Source organism: Platichthys flesus, chromosome 17 (genome assembly GCF_949316205.1).
Source record: "Platichthys flesus chromosome 17, fPlaFle2.1, whole genome shotgun sequence".
NCBI lineage: Eukaryota > Metazoa > Chordata > Actinopteri > Pleuronectiformes > Pleuronectidae > Platichthys > Platichthys flesus.
Genome location: NC_084961.1, coordinates 17,677,375 through 17,700,161, shown reverse-complemented (window position 1 = coordinate 17,700,161; position 22,787 = coordinate 17,677,375). Strand labels below are relative to the sequence as shown.

The following is a 22,787-nucleotide window of genomic DNA, read 5'->3' as shown; positions in this document are numbered from 1 at the left end:
AGGTAGGTACAGGGCTGAGTGTGAACCTGTGTGTGTTTGTACAAGTTCATGTGGTGTCCTGAAGGCTTCAGCAATACAATATGGGGGATGGCACAGCTGCTGTAGTTTCCTCTGTTATATGCTCACAAAACGGTGCACATTAACTCACCTCTGTTTGCTTTGCTGCCAGCCTGCACCAGCTAACTGCTTTACACCAGGAGGATATTTGAGAACAGAATTGGGTTGCAGTAGTGCTGAACTTTATCTACTGAATTATTTGTGAGTTCAAGTGTGTATCAACTACTCTCTGTTTATGGGCATGTTGGAAAAGATGTATTAAAAGTAAAATCAATCAAATTGGGCTGCCATCTGTAGTCAGCTGAGATTTTATAGATAATTTGTGTATTGGGGGGCACAAAATATTTTTTCAGCATCATGATCGTGGTCATGGTTGCATACTCTCAAGACACAGTCTTTCTTGCTAACTGACTGAGAGGCTGTGGGTCCTTCCATGCTGTAGAAACGGTTCCATGTGACGCAGGAGCTCATCAAAAAGGGACACAGACATACACCTATGAGATGTCTCTCCGATGTGAGACGCTATAACCTATAGCGCAAGTCATTGGCGACTTAAGCCTCTTTTTAGCGGTGATCGAGCACCCCTAACATTATTCTCTACACCCCTGAAAATATAATAATGTCGGCAGACATTTAAAAATATATATTTTGGCCTGCATTTCAGATGTTTTTATTTCATGTCAGTCCATCTTTGGGTTTTAAATACACTGCTCAAAAAAATTAAGGAACACTTGAATCACAAATTAGATCTTGATGAACAAATTATCCAAGTTGAAAGTCTTTACTGATGTACAGTTTATAATTTGTTGAGAACAAAATGATGTAACAACGGTCAGTCTTAAAAAAAAAATCATCAACCCATTGAGGGCTGGATTCAAGACCATATCGGAAATCAGAATTTAAATCACTGGCTGATCCGACTTGCATTAATTTCATCACGGCAACTCATAATTTGGCTCAGTAGTGTGAAAGGCCTCCATGCGCCTGTATGTACTCCGGACAACGTCTGGGCATTGAAACAACAGAGATCGCAGTGAGATGAGCAACTAAAGGTCGTTGGTTTTTTAGATATGCCCTGTTACTATTGATGACAGGTGTTTTTATCTGTTAGAAATAGATCGTTATTTTACAAAGGTAAATAGATGAGTCATCCTATTTCCAGATTAATCCATTACTAAAATGGTAATGGGCCAATGGGAGTGTTCATGGTCTTTTGATTTATTATTATTATTTAAAGCCTTTTCGTTCTGCCAGGGGTTAGCTTTCCTGAATTAGCTCACTGTAACGATTTAACATTATTTGAACAACCCTTAAACTCTGAATCTTGCAGGTGCTCTTCTGAATCATCTGCACTGTACATGATGATTGTCGAGAACATTGACAACCTGAGGAAGATATGGAGCAATAACATACAGACAAGAGGAAAATTGGCATTTTCAGTGAATCATTTGAGGTGGTGTACAGTCCATACATGTGATCCTTTCTGCACCTGTTGAGAATGTGTTGTGTTTACATAATACACAGACACTTGTCAAACCAGTTGACCTGAACCAAAGATGACCGGAACGAGGTTTGGCCATAAAAAAGCAATTACTTTAAGTTCAAGGCAGGTTTAACGCTTTTGTTTGCATTGGTGTTCATGGAGTAACATATAGCGGATTTCCTGAATACAGTTCTTTGTGGCTTCAAAGCTTCATGGAAAATGTAATCACAAATATTAGAAGCTTTAAGGGAGGGGGTGGTTGGAAGAATCAGACAAGAACGTTATACTTTCTTAGAATGCAAGTCGGGCCCATATAATAAATGATATAATCCGAGACAGAAAAATAAATTTTATCAGTTGTAAGACCGCTCAGCTCCTACTTCCAATAATAAAAATAATATAATTTTTGCAATAATAAAATCCAACTAAATTTGTCACCGTGAAAGGCCTAGTGGTAATGTGTAATAATAATACTGATAAAAAAAGGAACCATTCAAATAGTATTACCATCGCAGCGACCAAAGTTTTTGTTTTGATTCAAATTTGATTCTCCTAAGCATCAGACATCTATCAAGTATATTTTTTTGTTTTGATTTTCTTTATTGCACTGATCTAGTGTACTGTTACAGTTTGTATGGAATGCCATTTTTAAGCATGGTCAGTGTGAATTTCAACTGTAAATAAGCGTATCATCGCAGCACTATGATAAGAACGTCAAGTACTTTCTTCCCATGTTACAGTCTCCCTTTTATTCTGCAGTTTGTATTTTGCAGGGTAATTAGTCACATGGGTTGGGCTCTGCCAGATTGTTGTCCAGGGACTCTTGACATTCCAAAGTGCAGACTGATACTGCTGTTTGCAATCTCCCCTTTCTGATGCTGCACCTACGGTTGTTAACCAATTACAGGCAGCGCCGTCATTTGAATAGTTGCTTGCTCTGAAGTTCAGTGGGAGAGAGAATGATCACTGATTGTCTGTATGATTATTCATTTGAGGTGCTTATCTGTCCTTGTCATCCTGAAGTTGACTCTCTGCTGCTCACCCCCTTCCACCATCTGATCTGTCTTAAACCTACAGCACAATCACAAATTGTGAATTCCTAACTAAGTAATGATGGCTTTATTGACATTAGATTATAAAAAGTAATACTTAAAGTTGCAATACAATGCAATACAATGCATTTTACAGGAAAAAGTAAGCTGCAAAATAACTGAAATAAATCTAGGTGGATGCAAATGCTTTGTTTATGTCAGTCTGGATTGAATAACAGACCACATAGAATTTAGTGAAAGTGGTTTATCCATTGTTGGTACTTTGTGGAGCTTGTACTGGAGGAATGTTGAATGGGGTGACCCAGAGCGGCAGAGAAAAGGCAGACTTGAATTAGCAAATTCAACTAGTATAGAACTGTTTCACAAATCTGACTTAAACATGGGGGCATTATTTTCTTGGACCTCCTGTTTAATTGCATATAATAAATGTCTGATTTTAGTCATTCAGAAGTAAAATGTATTTTAGCAGTTTTCTTCTCACACAGCACATGTCAGGTATGGCTCATTTTGTGTCATATCATCCCACTTTTGGGTTGCACCATCACATAAAGTTGCAATCAGAAATATTCAACCCCCGCACCTCAATAGCCATTATAGTGATGTGGATGACAGATAATGACAATAAATGACAAAAAAACCTCATCAAACAACAAAAGATATTTATTGAAGCGTATTTTAGTTATTTTGACAACAGAAGTTGACTTAACTTTGAAGTTCAAATGAAAAATGTAACTCTTAACACATGTGCATGTGCAGTATTATTCAACCCCCCAGCTTCAGTACTTTGTGGCGCATCCTCTAGCTTTTATAACTTCTAAAAAATGTTTTCGGTAAGTGCGGACAAGCTTCTTACACCTCTCGATTGGAATCTTTGCCCATTTTTCAAGTGCAAAAGCCTTTAGATTAGTGATGTTTGATGGCTTCCATCCTGCAACTGCCTTCTTTAAATCCCACCAAAGATTTTCAATCAAATTTGAATCTGGTGACTGTGAATGCCACTCCAGGACGTTCCAGGTTCTTTTTCTCAACCAAGCTTTGGTGGACTTGGAGTTTTTGCTTTGGATCATTGTCTTGCTGGAAAGTCCAATGATCACCAAGGTTTAATTTGTCAACAGAAGGAATCACATTCCTCTTTAAAATGACCTGGTATTTCTGTGAATCCATGATGCCATGTACACGATAAAGATTGCTAGTTCCTGCCGCAGAAAAACAGCCCAAAATCATCTGTGACCAACCTCCATGCTGGACTATGGGGATAGTATTCTTCTGGGGCCTCATGTACTAAGACTTGCGTGGATTTCATACTGAAACTTGGCGTACGCCAAAACCCAGAAACTGTCTTACGCACAAATAAATTCAGATGTATCAAAGTGTGCGAACGCATGGATCCAAGCACGTTTCTTTTGTACATCTCAATCAACGTGGAATTGAGCGCACATGCCGACGTGCCAAACTCCTCCCTGTCCACGCCCTCATTTAAATATGCAATTTCATTTAAATAGGCCTCTGGACCTGAGATTCACCTATTAATCCGATCACCTGGCACCATGAACAGAGTTAAAAAACGCAACTTCACGGAGTCCGAGCTCGAGATTTTGCTCCACGAGGTAGAAATGCGCAAGCATATGTTATTTGGTACCCTGTCAACAGGGATAAATGCTAAACAAAAGACAAATGAGTGGGAGCGTGTTTGCGAGGCCGTCAATGCAGTGGGGTCTCAGCAGCGCACACACTCTGAAATAAAAAAGTGGTCAGACCTCAAGGTGGAGGTGAGGCGGAGGGTTTCTGCCCATCGCCGAAGCGTGACCGCAACAGGTGGGGGGACGGGAGTGGGGGAACTCTCCCCCTTCGATTTGAGAGTGGCCGCTTTGATCGGTGACACAGCTCTCACCGGAGTGGTGGGAGCCCATGAAGGGGACACCGATCATCCCCAAGGTAAATATGCTGAATTCATAAATGCTGTAATTATACTGGTCATACAATTGGCTGCTTACAATACACAACGTAAAAACCACACAATGAATGAATGCAGAAGTGCACCGCGGGCGACATTTCTAACTTTACGCCCGCTTTTACTGACGTGAATACTGAACACGTCAGAGAAACATGATATTTGGATGTGCACAAGCCCCAGATGTGCATTACGCTGGTTTATACATACGGGACAATTACACGAATAAAGCATTTACTCACCCAGAAGCCACCCATCGCGTACAGTGCCAGCCTCCAGCCTGTTCCCAACCATGCTGTTGGTCAGAATGAATGAATCGTGCGTTGAACCAGGCCACCTTGCCACGATGTTAAGGAGCTGCATTTGCGCATCACATATCACTTGGACATTGATAGAATGAAAGTGTTTCCTGTTAACGTAAAAAAAATTCATCCTGTGATGGCGCTTTTATGGCAATATGTGTGCAGTCAACAGCTCCGATTACATTAGGGAAACCGGCTGTTGCTGCAAATTGCGCTTTAATATGGGCCTGTTCAACAGCATTGTATGGGAATTTGATGTACCTGGATGACATTCGGATGATTCCGTCCCACACAGCTGGCATGGCTCGGCTCAGGGTGGACTGGCACACTCCTGACCGATCGGCCAGCTCCCGCTGGAAGGTCCCTGTTGCCAGGAACCCCAGCGTGATCAGCACCTGTGTGGGCACGGACAACCCCTGGCTCCTGGCTGTGTGGCGCTCTAGGGCCGGCCGCAGCTCTGCGCACAGCTCCAGTAATACTGGCCTGGGGAAACGAAATCGGCTCATGAGCCAATCGTCATCATTTGCGAGTAAGTCCTCGCGTTCCCTAAATATACGTTCCCTTCGGATGTGACCATTTGCGATGTCCTCTAACAACGCTAACACAGCCATTGTTAAAACAATTTTCTTCATCCATTGCGCATGCTTTTATAGCCACCCATATAATTGCAAGGTGTGTTAATTGTTCATTAGTGTGTCTCTGATTGCAAATCACTCTGATGAGTCATTGTTTTCACCTTTTTTCCCAGTTTCCCAGCGTCACCTCTAAGTGTCGCCAAAGGAACAATAGCTGTAGAAACGTGCGTACGACAGCTCTGGAGCTGGCGTTGGGACCGCACATTTTTACGGTCATTTCACGTTTTGTACATCTGAACGTGAGCGTGGAAAAGGACGTACGCCACGTTTTTCTGCGTACGCAACCTTAGTACATGAGGCCCCTGGTCTTCTTTCACACGCCAGACATACCGCTGGTCCATACGTCCAAACAGTTCCAGTTTGGTTTCATCAGTCCATAGAACGGTCACCCAAAACTCTGTAGGCTTATCCAAATTCCTCCTGGCATATTCTAGTCGACTTTTGATGTTGCTTGTGGTCAAGAGCTGAGTGTGTCTTGATGCCGGCCATTAAGTCCTTTATTATTCAGTGCATGTCTTATAGTTGCCACTGCAGCACTTGTACCAGGCTTCATCAGGTCATCCTGTAGGTGTCTTGCAGTCACACAGGGATTTATCTGAGTTGTTCTGACTAAGTTGCTGAGGGTCCTTGATGAAATGCTGGGCTTTCTTCCACGGCCAGGCATGTTTGAAGCTGCTCCATCAGTTGTAAACTTCCTTATATTCTTCCCAATTGTGTCTCCTGGAATATACTTTTTTGGGGAATTCTTCTTCTACCCAAGGCCTTTCAGGTGTGATGAAATAATCTCCACTCTCAGCTTTTGTGTAAGCTCCTTTGTCTTTTCCATGCTTGCAACTCACCTTGAATACCTTCATGGGTGGGGTTTATATTGCATCACAGCTGAAGCAAATGAAGGATCAGCAGTGTTTCCCCCACGTTCACGCGCCGCCGCTGCTGAATTTTCTCCGCCGCTGCAATAAAAATCCTCCTCCTAATTTTTTTTTTTTTTTTTTACGTAGCTCCTTTTAGAAAATATACAGCGCGTAACGTCAATTGCGCAGCACGCGGCACATCGTCACGTAACCAACATCAAAGAAGAGGCTACCCTACACGGATGCAAAGTTAAGCCTGAAACATGCTTCTGCGTTTTCACGGGCCCGTAAGCGCAAGAGCCCTTCCGGGTCCCTTACGTGCTTATGTATCCCTCCTTACGTGCTGACGGGTGTCGACCCCCTTTTCTAAAATTTACGGCAAAGCTCCGCAAGCTCACTCAGCCCGCAAGGCTGTGATTGGTCTGCTCTACATCCCTTCTGGAGCTGCATTTCCGGTTTCATGCCCCATAATACCGGCAGAAATCATGGAAGATTTAGAAGAACGAATATGGACCAAATAGAAGAGCACTTGGCAGAAGATATCCGATAGTATGATCACTTGTATAACCTGTCACTGACTGGCGGATTTGTCCGCCAGAAAAAGGCTACGAGGAGCCGCAGTGGCTATGTAAATAAACAATCGACGAAGAAGAAAGAAGGCGTCTCTAAGGTTGTCTCGACAAAAAGCATTACTCCGCCTAGTGTTCTGGCGCGGAATTGCTTTGTAAGACGCGCAACGGTTGGGGAAGCATGAATGAAAACGAGTCTTGCGCCACAGCGGCGTGAAAAGACGCAGACGCAGTCGCAGAAGCATGTTTCAGGCTTTAGGCCAATGTATGCTTCTCCGTTTTGACGGACACGGACAGAGAGGACCGCCTTCTCCAACGTGGAACGCCCTCTCCGTGCCTCTCCGCGGCTCCTCGGAGAGCTTTTCGTGCAGCTCTCCTTTTTCTAACTACACGTCGAAATGGCGGAGAGCCCACGGATAGCCCTTGGCTGTGATTGGTCCGCTAACGCCAGCATTTCGGAATGGAAACTTCCTGTTCCATTCCCTACATCACAATAAACCAAAATCACAACTACGACTCTATGATTAATGTGACAAGTGTGTTAAGCCAGCGGCATTGTCCGGCTGACGGTGGCTGGTTAGAGCACTTACGGCATGTGTGTACGGTCACATAATGTTATAACGAACTTTCATAACGTGGCTAGCGGGCTAACCACCATGCTAACTGCGGTGGGAACAGCGCAAAAACCCGCTGACTTTAATCCCACGGCTCATGACACTGTTTCTCAAACACCGTCAGGTTAGAAGCAAACACTTTAGATCGATACTAACTAACGGTAGTAGTTAGTATCGGGTGTCCCTGCTGACTGTGTGTGGAAGCTGGGGGGAAGCTAGCTGCCTCCGTGTAGCTTCAAGCTGTTGCAGCTGTTGAATTAGAAACGCAGTTTGGAAACAAGACCGGGGAACCGCTGCGTTAAGACACGATAACACAAGCATTATGACCCGCTGGGTGTCACTTTATTCAGCAAAAACTGTCGCGTCATCGACATCCTTTTTCTGTTAGCTGCCATCGTTCACTGTGTGTGAGAAGCCGGGAGGACGTAAATAAACCAGCGTGGACTTCTTCTATATACCTCATGAGGTAGGCTTCTCTAAGCTCGACTTCAGTTGCGCCATCTACTGTTCTGGCGGTGAATTGTTTTCACAACAAAAAGGCTCGTAGAACTATAAATCAAAAAGGGTCCGTCCGCTCCGTCCGTGTGTGTGTGTGGGTGTTGTCGCTCTTTTTGGGATCACTCATAGCCTTTACAGGAGCTTATATCCAGTCAGGAATTTATAGCCTAGGTATTTTCGGGAACTTTGAAAAATGAATCCATACTGTTAGATCCAAGTTGTTCTTTATTGACATATAAAATACGTTTTCATCGCGTATTTTAGTTAGGGATTTATGCTAATCGCCTGTAAGCATGTGGTCATTAGCATAAATGCAGGGAAAAAACCTAAGGACTTCTTACAAGATCATGAATAGTTTCTATTATGTATAACTTGTTTAAAAACTTGTGTTTTAAGCAATAACAAGCTTAATCAATTTGCCTAACCCACCACCAAATTCCCCTACAGAAGAGCACTGGAGCTCTTCTTTAAAAAGCCAAGGAGAATTAAATGCTCCCAGGCTGGATGTAGCCTTTGTGGATGAGCAAAAACTACACAGTTCTCCGTCTGTTGTCCTCTTTTGTTGTCTTCTTCTGTTGCCATAAATCGTCAACCTGATCTGCATGTTAGGCAAGTTTGTTCGATAAAAGTACAAATTATTTAATTAAATAAATGTAAAAGGTGACACGTTTGAATTGATTTTGTCATCTGTCTTTATCAGATACACTGATAAGGAAGGGCAGCTGTTTAGCCAGTTCTTGGACCTGATTATATTTGCGTTGTGGCATTTTTTGTTTAAATACTACTATACAAAAATATAAAAATCTGTAAATGAAGACACAAAAGGCAAAGTTACAACACCAATAATCCCATCTACAGTAATACACAGGACTGTTTGAATAGGATTTAAGTGCATATTCTCCTCTCAAAGTGCACCAGATTCATGCATTCCAATGTAAAGGGTACAAAAAATGTTCATGCCCCCGGACCCCCCTAGAGGGCTCGGGGACCACACCACCGCTGCTGAAAAAAATCCTGCGGGAAACACTGATCAGTATAGAGTTCCCAAAGCTGTCTGACAAAAAAAACTGTCAGACAGCTTTAAAAACAACAATATTATATAGGGGTTGAATAATTGTGACATGGCTATCTTAACAAAATATATTGCTACACACAAATACTACATCATGCATTTTCCGTGTTGATTTAATTTATCACTCAACTCATAAAGAAGGCATCCGAAGCAGAATCTTGATCAAAGAACAAGATTCTGTCTACTTTAATTGATAAATCCTTAAAATCTTTGGGGGGTTGAATATTTCTGATTGCAACTGTATCTAAATACAATTTGGCATATTGACTTGGTCATATGAGAAAACTATGGAGCTGCAAGTTTATGCATTTCGGATCCTAAATAAGTGTGATATTAGATAACAAAGTTAGAACTTTTGGGGGGGTTGTGGACTAGACATCTGCTGTTCTAGAAAGTGCTTTTAAAACAAAACCCAAACCATCATCTCAGTTTATTAGGTATATTATAGGATTAGCAGTGCATTACCGACATGTCTACTATTTTCTTTATTATTACTTTAATGTATGTATAATTATCTTAAACTACAGTCTTTTTTCTTTAACTTGCTCAGGTAACACACAGTTAACATTTTTGTGTCACCTGTGAGCTTTACACATCACCTCATTGAAAAGATTAATAAACCCGAAATTGCACACAGCATGCGCCAGCCCATCTGTAAATTAAGGGTGTATTTTCAAAGCAAAAACAATGTGCATTTGGGGAAATAATGTATTCCCCAGCTCACTGCCATGTTGCTCTGGCAGGATTCAGAATGGATTTTTAGTTGGCTTGTGAGCTAATGAAAGCACTATTTATTCTTCACTAACACATCAGAGCTCTTGTTGGCTTCGAAGACATTACCTGCAGAGAACATCCCATCTGTTGAGTGTCCTAAGAGCCATTCATTGATTTACTGAGTAATAATGGACAACCAGAGTCTTAAGTAATTGGAAAACATTTAGTTAGACTAACTTAAATAGCTGTTGTGTTAGGCCTGTGCTTCCCTCTACTTCCTTTCACTGAAATATTTTGAATTCACTGCAAATGCAAATTATGCTATATTTCTTCAGTGACAACAAGTGAGATTATTTAATTATTAAAAAAATTAATATTTGTTTATCCCGGAGTCTCTTTTAACAAACTAATTATAGTGAAGTAATGTGTTGTGTTCTGCTGTATTATTGAATATCTACCATATAATAAATTTTTCCTTTTTTTATCTGTTTCAGGAGCTGCTGACTGCCGAGTTTTGGACACCGTGATGGAAAATCCTGGTAATACTGCAGTTTATAATTTGTTGGCAAACCAAAGTTGTTTTTTGCAGAAAACCCAGTCTAACAGATTTTAAATATTGTACCTAGGAGTACAGTAACTGTAGTGAGACTAATGCTATTTATAACTATAAATGTAGTATCGTGATGACAGAAAGTGGTGAGTCAGAAACACAGTGATGTCCGTTAAAGGGTTGGCCCTGTGTGACGCTTTGTGCTGCTGACGCTGCAGCTATCTGATTGGCCCTCACCTAGAGGACACACCTGTAGGTAAGCAGTGCTGCTGGTTTTTCTCAGTGCCACGCATGGCCTTGTGCGGGTTTCACCACTGACCTCGATCATTTGACGACCTCAGCGTATCACGTACACACTCACATTGCTCTGGAGGACCTTTGCTCCTGAACTGAGGTGTTGTTGTGTATTTTGGCATTTGTGGGAAACGCTTGGAATGGCTGTGCAGTCTGAATATGTCTGTGAGTAAACCTGCTTTGTTTTCATTGTTGGATGTTTGAATTTGAAGGTTATCATTTAAGTTTTACATGTTTTAATTTACTTTGGAATGTGTTCTAAACTGTCGTTCACTTGTCCTTTGTTGACATGTGATACAGCAGTGAAAGCAAATGATTATCATTTTTTTATAGTTATATTTTTATACACTTTACACTTTGTTCAATGCCAAGGCAGAATGGGGCAAAGCTCCACGAGTACACTCCTGACAATTAGGCCACGGCAGGAACAGATTAAGTAAGCTTGATCTACTCATCCCTGGTCAGCCAAGCAGTAAAAATAAACAGGACTTCCTCCTCAGCGATTTTCTACAAGTGATGTTCCTCTCATGAAGCCTCACATGTTCATGTAGTTTGATCATAAAGGATAAAATCATCCAGCGTGTTGGCTAACACGATGTGAGCTGTATGTTTTGGGTAGTGTCATGATGACATAAGTCAACGCATCTTTTCTGAGTCATCAAGTTGTTCTGGTTTCTGTGAGGGCCTCGTGTTCTCAGGTTTGTTTCAAAGCCTGACACATGTGTTTGTCTCCATCTGCTGCTTATCTTTAGAAAGAATGAAAAGAGGTTTCAATGCCACAATGAGTCAGGAGTTGGAAGTTGTCAACCCTATTAATTAAACGGTGATTTTCAAGGATCGTTTTCCTGATTATTGACCTTGTACCCAAAAGCCAATGTGTGGTCTAGCATTCCACTCATTCCTGTGTCAGTTGCACTTCTGTGCTGTAGCTTTAATTGGACTGTAGAGGGAGCAACGGTGATGTGAGCTCCTTCTGATGTATTATATGTCAGGAAACACTGGGATAGTCGGGTCCCTCTTTTATTAACACACACTCATCTTGTTTTGACGTTTTTTAAAACATAACATAAAAGCCAAATCTATTAAACCCAGATAGCAATATCATGCTGTTGTTAATAAATAATAATAGTAAAAGATAAAGAATAATATCTAATTGAACCTTTTGGGAGACTCTGGTCTCGATAAATTCTTATCAGTGTCCACGTGCATTTCGTAGTTTAAAGGGACAATCTTAAGAGAGTCACTGGACACCCCCACTGTGTCACTTCCTCTGCTCTGGCACTGAGCTCCACCTTGGCCCTGGCTCACCTTCCTCTTCTCAAGTTACCTCACCCTGCAGAGCCCGCCCCTTGCCCTTCAGGCAGCACTGTTGTGTCAGTCTGGGAAATGTTGCTAGTGGGGGGCCCCACTGCATCCCAAATCCCTCGGAGCTTGACGGCTGGACCTGCTGAAGCTCAAAGCTCGCCTGCTGTGAACTTTGCCCCTGAAAAATCTACTCTCAGGAATGAAAGGCATCCGAGATTGCCGGATTACCGTTTTGGCGTACCATATTTATGAAGTCAGAGCTCCAAGAAGGGAGGGACGAAGAACTGAGTAAGTGAGTGTACTTGTGTTTTAAAGCGAAAGAAGGAGGGACGACGGGAGGGAGAGACCAAATAACATAATCGGCAGGGAGGGGGAGGGAAGAGAGGCTAAGACAACACAAGTTAGCAGTCAGTCTTGAGTTAGAGGAGCTCCATGTTTAGTTGGAGAAGAGTGAGGTGGCTTTAAGTTTTCCTCTCCTGCCGCTGGCCTCCGAAGAGGCAGGGCTCGGCAGGCCAGTTGGGACAGAAGCTGTAGCATGGGACAGGGTGCTACCAGTGAGACAGTGGCACAGCAACCATCCCAGAACATCAAGGGTGAGTCCGAGGCAAGGCTCAGCACTACATGGTACCCACAAACATAACTTTGACAGATTTTAGAATGTGGAAGCAATCTGGTGAGCATGTTTGCATTTAGTTAGAATGGAAAGCCCACAGCAGAATATTGTATACATATTTATGTACCGGTGTTTCGTAAACCAGAGAGAAACTGGATGGCGGCAGGTATAGACAAGTGTAGAAGAATGTGTGTAGATGGAATGTGGTGATTGTGAAATCTACAAACCACAAACTCCTCTCTGTCTGCATGCTGGGCCCCATCTCCCTGTAAAAAAAACAGATTTGAGGCCACAAGACACCTACTAACACCAGACCTCTGCCTGTGGATCTACATTTTTCACTTCAGTTACTTCTCAAGTCATATATTAGTTCCATACAATGAGTCATGAACCCCCTTACTGTCTGGTTAAGCAACCCTAGTAGTAACAGTTCAAACACATCAGAACCTGTTTTTGCTGTCAAAAGCAGGATCCTGTCCCAAGTTGCATTTGCAAGTTTAATAACACAGCTCGCAGCTTTTGGAATCCAGCAACTGTGTAATGCAGGCCACCCGTTTGTCTGGCAGCTCTTTCCTGCTTAATTTCACAGACTGTAATTTGGTCGCAGCCTTCATTATGTTAATTATAACCTATCACTTAATTTGCTATTTGTTGGATCAATAATTGCTTTATTTTTTCTACTGTCAGGGATCCTTTCAAACACTTTCCCACATGAGGGGATTAACATGAGTACATCCTCTTTGTTACATATTTGCTCTCTGTGCAAGATGTATTTTTAACCCCTGGTGTGAGGTTCTTTGTAGCTGCTGGCAACATATCATGTGACTGGCATGAGTCATACTGTATTGGACAGCTTGACCAGAGGAGTGCAGGGTTATGGCATTAGTGTCAGCTGGGTAGTGCAGCTTTCATGATTTTATTAGGCCCTTGAGTTTTAATGGCTAAACAGTTACAGGAGTCCACATTGTTTAGTCAGTCTATAAATGCATATCTGTAGTCTTTGTGTTAGTAGTAGTATTTTCCTCTCAACCGTCTTTAACTGTACAGTTGTTCTGTGAAAAGCTGCCATCTCGTTTTTTTGTATTCCACTGTAACACAATGTCACTCACCACATCACAATTCTGTCACAGCTAAACCACATCAGTATTACCCCAGTTCACTGCCACTCCACCCGCCCAGTTTTACACCCGCTGGTGTCCGGGTTATGTGTCAGGAATAGCTGACACCTTCGATAGCCTGCCTCTCTTCACACAGTGTGTCGACAGAGTAATGTAAACATTTCATGGAAGGAATGTGATGCAGTGATCGTCAACACAGGGAATTAATCTGTACTTTTACATTCATGTTTAGGTAAATTATCAGCGCTTAGTAACATTTGTTTTAATGATAAATTCATATGCCAATAACTTTTATTGTATACCTTAGAAAATAGTGACATTTTTAGTTAAAAAAATTCAGTCGGTATTTTAACATTTGTTTATGAGAATAGAAAATAATCTGTGACACAACGCATTATCTTTGTAATAGTTTGTCATTGATTCACTATTTCCGTTTGTTGTGCTGTTTAGTGATGACCAGATGAATTCAAAATAGTGTTCGTAGTGACCATGATATTAATGATGTTAATATTAATGTTACTGTTAATCAAACGTTTGTCATTCTCTGCACATAAAGAAGGGTTTAAAACCACAGCCTCCATTCAGGCTCAAAACAAATATTATCAAATATTATTATGATATATATATATATCATAATAATATATGATATATATATATATATATATATATCGCTATATTAGTGCAGTGGGACATGCTTACTGCCATCAACATAAAGTCTATCCAATCTGGCATTTGGAAAACTACTCGTGCTCTTAAGAAAGTGGTCTGATTTTCGTTTTCCACTGTCCACACAAAACATATATTTATCTCAAATGTATGGAGATTGGATGGAAGCCACAAAAAATTTACAGGAACAGAACCAATATCTGCAGTACTACGTTGTCAGCTTCTATAATCCTGATTGATCAAATTCTAGTAGGGGATTAATAGATGAATAGGTCATGCATTAGTTTAAAAATAAGTCGTTTTTTACCAGAGGAGCCTGATGGCCTGAGCTTTTAATTTACTCTTAAATATCGGTTACATTTATCTGTGACCTTGAGAAACTCATCCACAGGATATCTGCTTGATGGGGATTAGAAAAGGGTAACGATCCCTTTTAAATCCATCTGTGTAATATGTTTGTGTGACAAACCTGCAGAACCTAACACCTACACCAAGTCTAATTTAAACTTGCCATCAAGTTAATTAGAGGGAATACAACAAACCTCCAGCACGTTTGTTATTTTAACAAATCACAGAGATGTTCAGTATTACTTAAAAATGAGAAGCTGCAGTGCTTATGGTTTTTGCTAAACCTGAATGCCTCTTTTATGCGCTACATTCACAAGTATGTTGCAAAATGTTGTGTAACCGCTGCCATACGACTCAATGCCTAAGAATTTTAGGGGTGTTTTCACACCCTGTTATTGTTGTCATTTTGCATTTTCAGTAGTATAAGAATAACTTTGGAATTTTGACTCATGGTTTCTGTTTTATTTTTTTTACAACTCTGGATGCATAACTGTGTTTATAAGAAAGAATACTTAAATCTTTACATTTTCATTTCCAATATATCATCACCATGTCAAAAATCACATTAATTCACACCAGGTTGTTAATAATACCAGAAAAGACTGACCATATTTCAGGCTGTGTCATGTGACAGCTGACATAGTGAAGCGGAATTTGGGCCAACGTTTTGAGGTTTGGTCCTTTAGTGTGACAGTTTAATAAAGCAGCAGCACTGCGCTGTAGAGATTTGTGTATGAATGTATGAGCAGTGGATTAAATGCTGACGTGCATCATTTTTTAAATATTCTTCTGTCACAGGTTTTTAAGCATGTGTATCTGACCGTACCGAAATACTGTCTGGGTATTGCTTTGGGCTTCAGGGTACTCACAGATCAGAACTAGACAAAGTCATTTTAGTTTTCTTTTAAGTCATATTTTGCAGTGATAGAAATTCAACATGAAGGTCATTGTAGTTATTCCTGTTTAAATCAGCGTGAAGGTTTTTGATTATCTGCAGTATTAGTGTCAATGAAAAAACTTGTTCATCTGTGATCTTGTTTGTCACTATGCCATAATCATGCAGACGATGAGGTAGACCTGCAACACAGCACAACAGGGGGCGAAGAAGCGGACTCTGGTGGGGGATCACCTCCAACCAAACGCAAAGGAAAGTTCTCTAAGATGGGAAGAATCTTCAAGCCCTGGAAATGGAGGAAGAAGAAGCCAAGTGAGAAGTTCACTGAAACATCTATAGGTATGAGAGAGTGGACTTTTTTTCACAAGTTGTATTCATTACACTATACATTATGCCTATTTATTATTTTTCCTTTTTTAACAGCTTTGGAAAGAAAAATCTCTGTTAGAAAAAGTCGCCAAGAGCTGATTTCAAGAGGGCTTCTAAAGGACATCCCAGAAAATGGTATGCAGGGTGAAATAGTTTTTTTTTCTTAAAAAACATTCTCTGAGTGAAGTGGCTCCTCTTTTAATGACTGTTATTTCACTTGACTGTGTCTTTATATACAGTGAGCAACAATGTAAATCACTCCAAAGCACCGCCAGTGAAAAATGGGCACCCTGTGTCAAAGGATGTGGACAGGGTGTCGGAAGCTGGTACTCGAATGTCTCGAGGAGAGTCTGATCAGAAAGTGAATCCCCTCTGGATGCTCCAGGGAGATGATCGCCGTAGCAGACTCCCGTCTGATGCCTCCCGGAGTAACAGGGCACCTCTGGATGTGGACACTCACGCACGGATGACTGTAGACGCAGACAGGCGAAGCCGTCTGCCATCAGATGTTGATAAGAAAGGAGGATCTTTAGCCAGAGGAGCTCCTCAAGATGATAAATACCGCAGAGAAGAGAGGAGAGATGGGAAAGATGATAGAGAAGAAAGGGGAAGAAAGGACAGGGAAGACATGGAGAGAAAGGACAGAGATAAGCAAGAATGGAGGGATGACCGTGAGAGGAGAGACGAAAGGAGAGATCGCGAGGAGAGGGAAAGGAGGGATCGAGATGAGAGAGAAAGGAAGGACCGAGATGAGAGGGAAAGGAAGGATCGGGATGAAAGGGAAAGGAAGGATCGTGATGAAAAGGAACGAACAGACCAGGACGAGAAGGAACGGAGGGACCGTGAGGAGAAGGAACGGAGAGATAGGGATGAGTGGGAACGGAGGGACCGTGAGGAGAGGGAAAGGAGAGATCGGGACGAGAGAGAACGGATAGACCGTGATGAGAAAGAAAAGAGGGATCACAGAGACAAGAGAGACGATAGGGATCGGCGGCCTGAGAGGGAAAAGAGAGAGAACAGAGGCGAAAGAAAAGATGATAGAGAAGACAAGGGTCGGAAAGATGTGCGGGGAGAAAGAGACGACAGAGACAGAAAAGATGACAGAGACCGGCGGGAAGACAAAGACCGAAAAGATGACAGGGACAGACGGGATGACTGGGCCAAAAGAAATGAGAGAGAGCGACGAGATGATCGGGAAAAGAGGGAGGGGGAGAGGAGAGACAAACTGGATGACCTGCGATCTTTAGTTAGGCCAGTCTCTGAGATGAACCTTCGGCCTTCTCTACAGAAGAGCTCGTCGGAGGACAAGAAGAAACCTCGTCCTGCCTCAGAGTCTGACCGGAGGACCACCCTGCCCAGATACAGCCCACCCACAGAGTTCAGAGAGCGCTCAGGTAATGTCTCCTCTATGACTTCATCTTCCAGCACTGTAGTTATTATTCAGAAAGTAAGTGAGAAAGTAGATGATTGGTCGTATTTTTACCCTGCTAAAAGGGTTTTTAGTAGTTTTTCCTTACTCTTGCTGAGGGTTAAGGACAGAGGATGTCACACCCTCTTAAAGCCCTATGAGATGAATTGTAATTTGTGAATATGGGCTATACAAATACAATTTGATTGATTGATTGATGGTCTGAGCCTGAGCCTTATCGAAGGAAACCATAAAATACCCAGCAGCCATCACGTTGTCTTGGCACGCTGTGTGATGCAATTGTTTCTGATTCTGATGTTTCACAACAGGATGAAAAGTGGATAAAGCACACAAATAAGGCAGAATCTTTTGTCCAGCTCTTATCATGAAGAGAGAATTTGGTAGAAAACAATTAATTTCCTCGGGCTCTTGTGTTTATCGGTTTAACCATTTTGTCCTGGACATTTCTGATAGTGTTACTTCTGAAACTCAAATTTAAAACGTCTAAAGCTCTTTCATCAAAGATCTGCTGTTGTTTTCAGAAATATTATAGAAACTATTTGGATTATGTTAATGGATGATATTTTTGAAAACAAGCCGAATAAATAAAGGCTCTTTGAGTTTCTTTACACCGATCGTAAACATTCTTCTACTTTGTGTGATAAGGCAAACTGGATTAATTCAGTACTTGTTTTGCTACAATGCATTTGTACTTTTACATTGAAGGAGTAATCCTCACATAGTCTCCATGTTTCAGATGAACAGCATATAGCTCTATCTCTGTTTGCTCTGTCTCTCCTGATACCTTTGCCACATTAGCAAATGTGATGCTGTCCTGCTCTTTCTCTCTCATCCCTCTCTTTGTGTCCCTCTGTTGCTGCATTCACTGTCACATAATCACTGGTCAAAGCCTGGAAATAATCCAAACTAATCAATAGAACTACTAATCACTCTGGTCAGACTGTTTCTCCTTTCTTTCTTGTGTTTTATGTTTCGGGCTTTCTGTTTTACTTGTATCTGTTGTCAGAGGACTTGACGCTAACAAGTCTTCTCTGCAGGGAAAAGCCTTATCCTTATTCTAATGCATGATCACGTTTTGATTCTGTGTGTACATAAAGATGAGGGGCTGTTGACAGACGATCAATAATCAAGAGGAGAGTAGATGCCGAGCAAATCAATATAAAAGACTACTCGCCATGATCAAAATATGGGAAACACTGTAAAAGTGAATGAATGGAAGCTCAGCTGAAGTGGTTATAATAAATAAACAAGATAACTTTTCAACATAAAATACATAAATATAAAGCTGTGCCCTCACTGCTAATGAGCTGAACTACATGCTGAGTTTGTCTCACTGTGGCACTGACTCAGATGTTAAAAGCGATGGCTAAGTGTGTTAATGTTGAGATGATAAGCAGTGATAAAACCAAGTCGATAGGATTTACTACACCAGATACAAGGAGTACAGCTGATTTTGTCAGAAGCTCATTCTAGGGCCACTTTATTAAATCTACAATATTTGGTCATATGATTATCCCAAAACATGCCGCTGTCTGTCTCCTTGGTGCTGAGATATGACGTAGTTGATTAAATCCTGCATTCATTATTCACAAGTGTCGGTGAATGTTAGGTTGCTAACATACGGACGTTCAGCAAAACCTATTCCTGAGTGGACAGTCAGTGAGTAAGAGTTTTGCTATGTTGAAATGCCAACAGCAGGTGTGTAAACCAAAGTCTCCTGATGGTGCTGTCAAGGCGTATAGAGTTAATGATTAAACTGTTAGTCAGGGGTTATCCAGCTGGAACAGTACATATCAGGCTTTCCAAGATGGATTTAGGTGAGCCTGAAAAGAGGAAAGAAGAAATCGTTAGGACTCCTGTGTGCTTCTTTGATCCGTCTCCATATCTGATTCTTGTTAAAGCTCTAAACCTCTCAACTGTAAAGTCTCTGAAAGACTTTTTTGTTTCATTTCAAGGTTTTCAAGCCTGATCTCAGTGTTTTATTGTATGTGAATACCCGTTCTACGAGGAACTTTAGAACCCTTGTTGTAACCTCTGTTTGTGTATTTGTGTTTGTGTTTGTGTTTATGTTTATGTTTGTGTGTTTGTACCCCTCTGTAGAGTCTGCTGTTGTCCGCTCCAGCCCTGTTCCTCATTCTGTACAAGACTCACAGCAGGAACCTGCCCCTGCCCGGCACGCTCTGCTTCCCCCAAAATCCCTCACTGCTCCCTCCACTGAGTCCAGTAGGAGTCAGACCCCCTCCTCCTCTTCATCCTCCTCCTCCTCCTCTTCGTCAACCTCCTCCTCTGCTCCCATAGCTGTGGCTAAACCGCCAAGGACTGTCTCCCTAATAGTCGATGACCCTTCTCGACCCTCCCTCGCTGCTCCCTCCTCAGTTGACTCTCACCTGCCGCCCCCTGTCCCTCCCCATGCCAAGCAGCCTCCCGTCCCGCCACCCAAACCCGCCAACCGAAACAGCAACCCTGCAGTGCTCGGTGAGTTTGTGAGCATCTGCTTCTGCAGTTTTATTGCACACATAAAATTTGCCGGTTTAGTCTTTGTGTACTTTTCTTTTTGCTATTAGTCAAAGAAGTTCTGCAGGAATTTAATAAGGGAGGAGACAGTTCTCAACATTGCTATTGCAGTGTTTCTCAGAACTGTAAACATGTATTGTATTCACTTGAGCTTGGATTTCACTTTGGTAGCCAAAGGTTAAGGTCACAGTGGCCTCACAAAGGGTACTTTCCCTTGGACTCAAATATGAACTGATTAGATTGTGGTGACTGGAGGTCAAAGGTTAAGGTCACAGTGCCCTCACATTTCTGTGAAAGTGATATTTCAGGACTGAATTTCACTACGTGTGGCATAATTTACCTGAATGGATGACTTGATTAGAATCTTGTGGTCAAAGGTCACCGTGACCTCTAAGACACATTTGTTCTTGTGAATGTAATATCTCAGGAAATTCTCAAGGGAATTCTTTCAATTTTGGCACACATGCTCACTTGGACTCACTGAGTAACTGATTAGATCTCATGTTTTGGAATCTTAAAATGTGATATTTCAAGGCTGCCTTGAGGGAATTTCTTCCTTTTTTGATTAGTTGTCAACTCATCCTGGACTCAAAGATGAAATGATTCGATTTCTCCCGTCAAATGTCGCAGTGACCTTATATGAATCTTGGGAAGTAGAAATATGTTGATGGAAACTGCACTGGTTGGCAGAGCCGTACAACCGTAGTGCTTGATGAACCATCACTCTTGGAGACAGTGTTTTTGTTGTAGTCAACGTGGTTAGGATGTGGTTTACGAAGAGATTGTTAATTCAGTGGGAAATTTAGAGTTGCATTACATTATGCAAGATATGTTGAGTTAGTTCTAACAGTGGAGGAGCAGTGTATCGATGGCATCAGCCCTGAAATATTCTTGCCAATCGGAAGCTCATTCAAACAAAACAACTTAAGTGAGGTGTCAGTTGAGTTTGGGATTTACACGGTATGTTGGGTGTGCAAGGTTATTGCCCACACCTATTTCAAAGCTGAGGGCAGTAACCTTGCACACCCAACAAGGTGTCAAGATGTTACTTTGTGTTTGTTGTGTGGCTGTGGTGATTGTTTTTTCATTATTATTTTTGACAGACTTAATGGTGTGTTTGCTGTGTTTAATAGGGAAGTGAGGAAGTCTTGATGGTGGATCAAGATTTTCTTTGAAAGTGTAAAATAATAATTGATTCGTGACTGATAAGTTAAAGAAAATAATTAACGACTAGATATAATCTGTTTGTTTTGATGTTTGTCATCATATTTAGTTCAGTAAGTTTATTCCCTGCACTGATGACTGACTACTTTTTAGATATTATAATGTATTTCTTATTGCAGGTTATGTCTTTGAAAACTCATCATGAAGAATAAATCTTGTACATGATAGTCATAAAATATGTGTAATAGCACTTCTAGAATAATTTTTCCATTTGACTTAAGTTAGCAATGTGCTGCGGGCTAATGTCACTTTTATCAGCTTTATACAGTATATTTAAAATTAAATGCATAATGCATTTCCAAGGCTTGTAAATGTCATCTCCTGAATCTAATTGTGAGATGAGTCTGTCAGTTAGTCAGCCGCCCTTTGCTTTGTAGGTGTTTTCCAACATGTTGCTAGTGTACATGCTCGGTGTCCATAACCACCAGCCTCTGGGGAGGGGACATGCACCGGCTTATCTCTGTACCATTTGTGCAACACCAGCACTTTTCCTATTTCATATCCTTTGTCCCTGCATGCCACAGCTGCTCTTGTTTACATTCCATCCCAGGTTTTTCTGTTTGCAACAGTGTCTGTGGCAGTGACACAAGTTTCTATAGAGACAACATTTCATTTTTAACTGCTCCAGAAATGCTTTTTCATAGTACTGTATTGACATTGAGATAACAGTGTCTGTTTCAGTGTATGCAACTTTGGAAACAGTTTACATTTATTGAAATTAAGGGTGCTTGATTATGTCAAAAACCTGATTATTATGGTTATGTATTTTTTTTACTAGAAAGTGTCTACATTGCCTGTATGAGCAGGGAAGAAATGTTCTCCTGTCTGCAGAAGTATGTGGGTGTGTGCTGGTTTGCTCGTTTCTGTTGCTCTTAACACAAATTGAAAATCACATCTACTAAGTTATTTATCGATGATGTCGGATCATGAATCCGAGTTCCAGTTGCCTTAATCTGGATATCCCTTCACGTTACATCTCGTGTTGAGTGTGGCCACATTTTTTCATTGTGTTTAAAAGCATGTCTCAAACTCTTGAGCGAATCAGACAAACACAAAGTAGATTTAAAGTACTGTTCATGACCTAGTAACTTGTGATACGTGTGGATGCTTATTGTTAACGTGTAAAGTGAGCGTAGGCTATTTTAATTATAGATATTATTTTTATTTAAGTTGTAGCCAGGATACATACTAAGTGGAGCATTTCACAAAGTCAGCTTGTCAATGGAAAAACTTGTTAAAGGCGACGGCTTTGTTCAATATAACCCAGTTTCGAATTTCTGCACAGGGTTTCTTTTTACTTATCATCACATTTATGCACTAGTATCCATATGCAGTAAGCATCAACAGTTCTAATAGGGATGAATCAGAGGAAATAAGTTCAGCAGTTTTACCATCATGGAGAAGCTCGAATTTGAGAGAACCATCATAATGAAAGTATTTCTCAGTGGGAAGTACCACTTTGCCTTAACAGGAGGATTGACTAAAGCATTTTTTACCTTGTGTTTAGAAACTTGAGTTATTACTCTATAGAGGTTGTTTATCATCTAAGGATGGTTATACGCTCTGCGTCTGGACAGTGTAAAACCCAGATAAACATTATCCCTTTCATATTCTCTCCCAGCTTGGAATGTAAACACAGCCCCATCCCTGACATCTCCACTCAT

The 22,787-nt window shown here is 41.3% G+C and overlaps 1 protein-coding gene across 6 annotated transcripts in view; it reads left to right on the top strand.

Annotated features, from left to right (window-relative positions):
- Nucleotides 1–22,787, top strand: part of phactr4a (phosphatase and actin regulator 4a) — a 32,534-nt gene that overhangs the window by 2,838 nt on the left and 6,909 nt on the right. The window contains exons 2-6 of one of the 6 annotated variants that reach the window (XM_062409247.1): nucleotides 10,293–10,337; nucleotides 15,756–15,926; nucleotides 16,011–16,091; nucleotides 16,196–17,350; nucleotides 19,486–19,860. In XM_062409247.1, the coding sequence (XP_062265231.1) occupies nucleotides 10,325–10,337; nucleotides 15,756–15,926; nucleotides 16,011–16,091; nucleotides 16,196–17,350; nucleotides 19,486–19,860 (1,795 nt within the window). In that variant the 5' untranslated portion in view covers nucleotides 10,293–10,324. Of the gene's footprint in view, nucleotides 1–10,292; nucleotides 10,338–10,618; nucleotides 10,808–11,976; nucleotides 12,236–12,362; nucleotides 12,541–15,755; nucleotides 15,927–16,010; nucleotides 16,092–16,195; nucleotides 17,351–19,485; nucleotides 19,861–22,787 lie in introns of those variants that run through there. The other 5 variants (XM_062409246.1, XM_062409245.1, XM_062409244.1 and 2 more) reach the window with 5 other exon arrangements.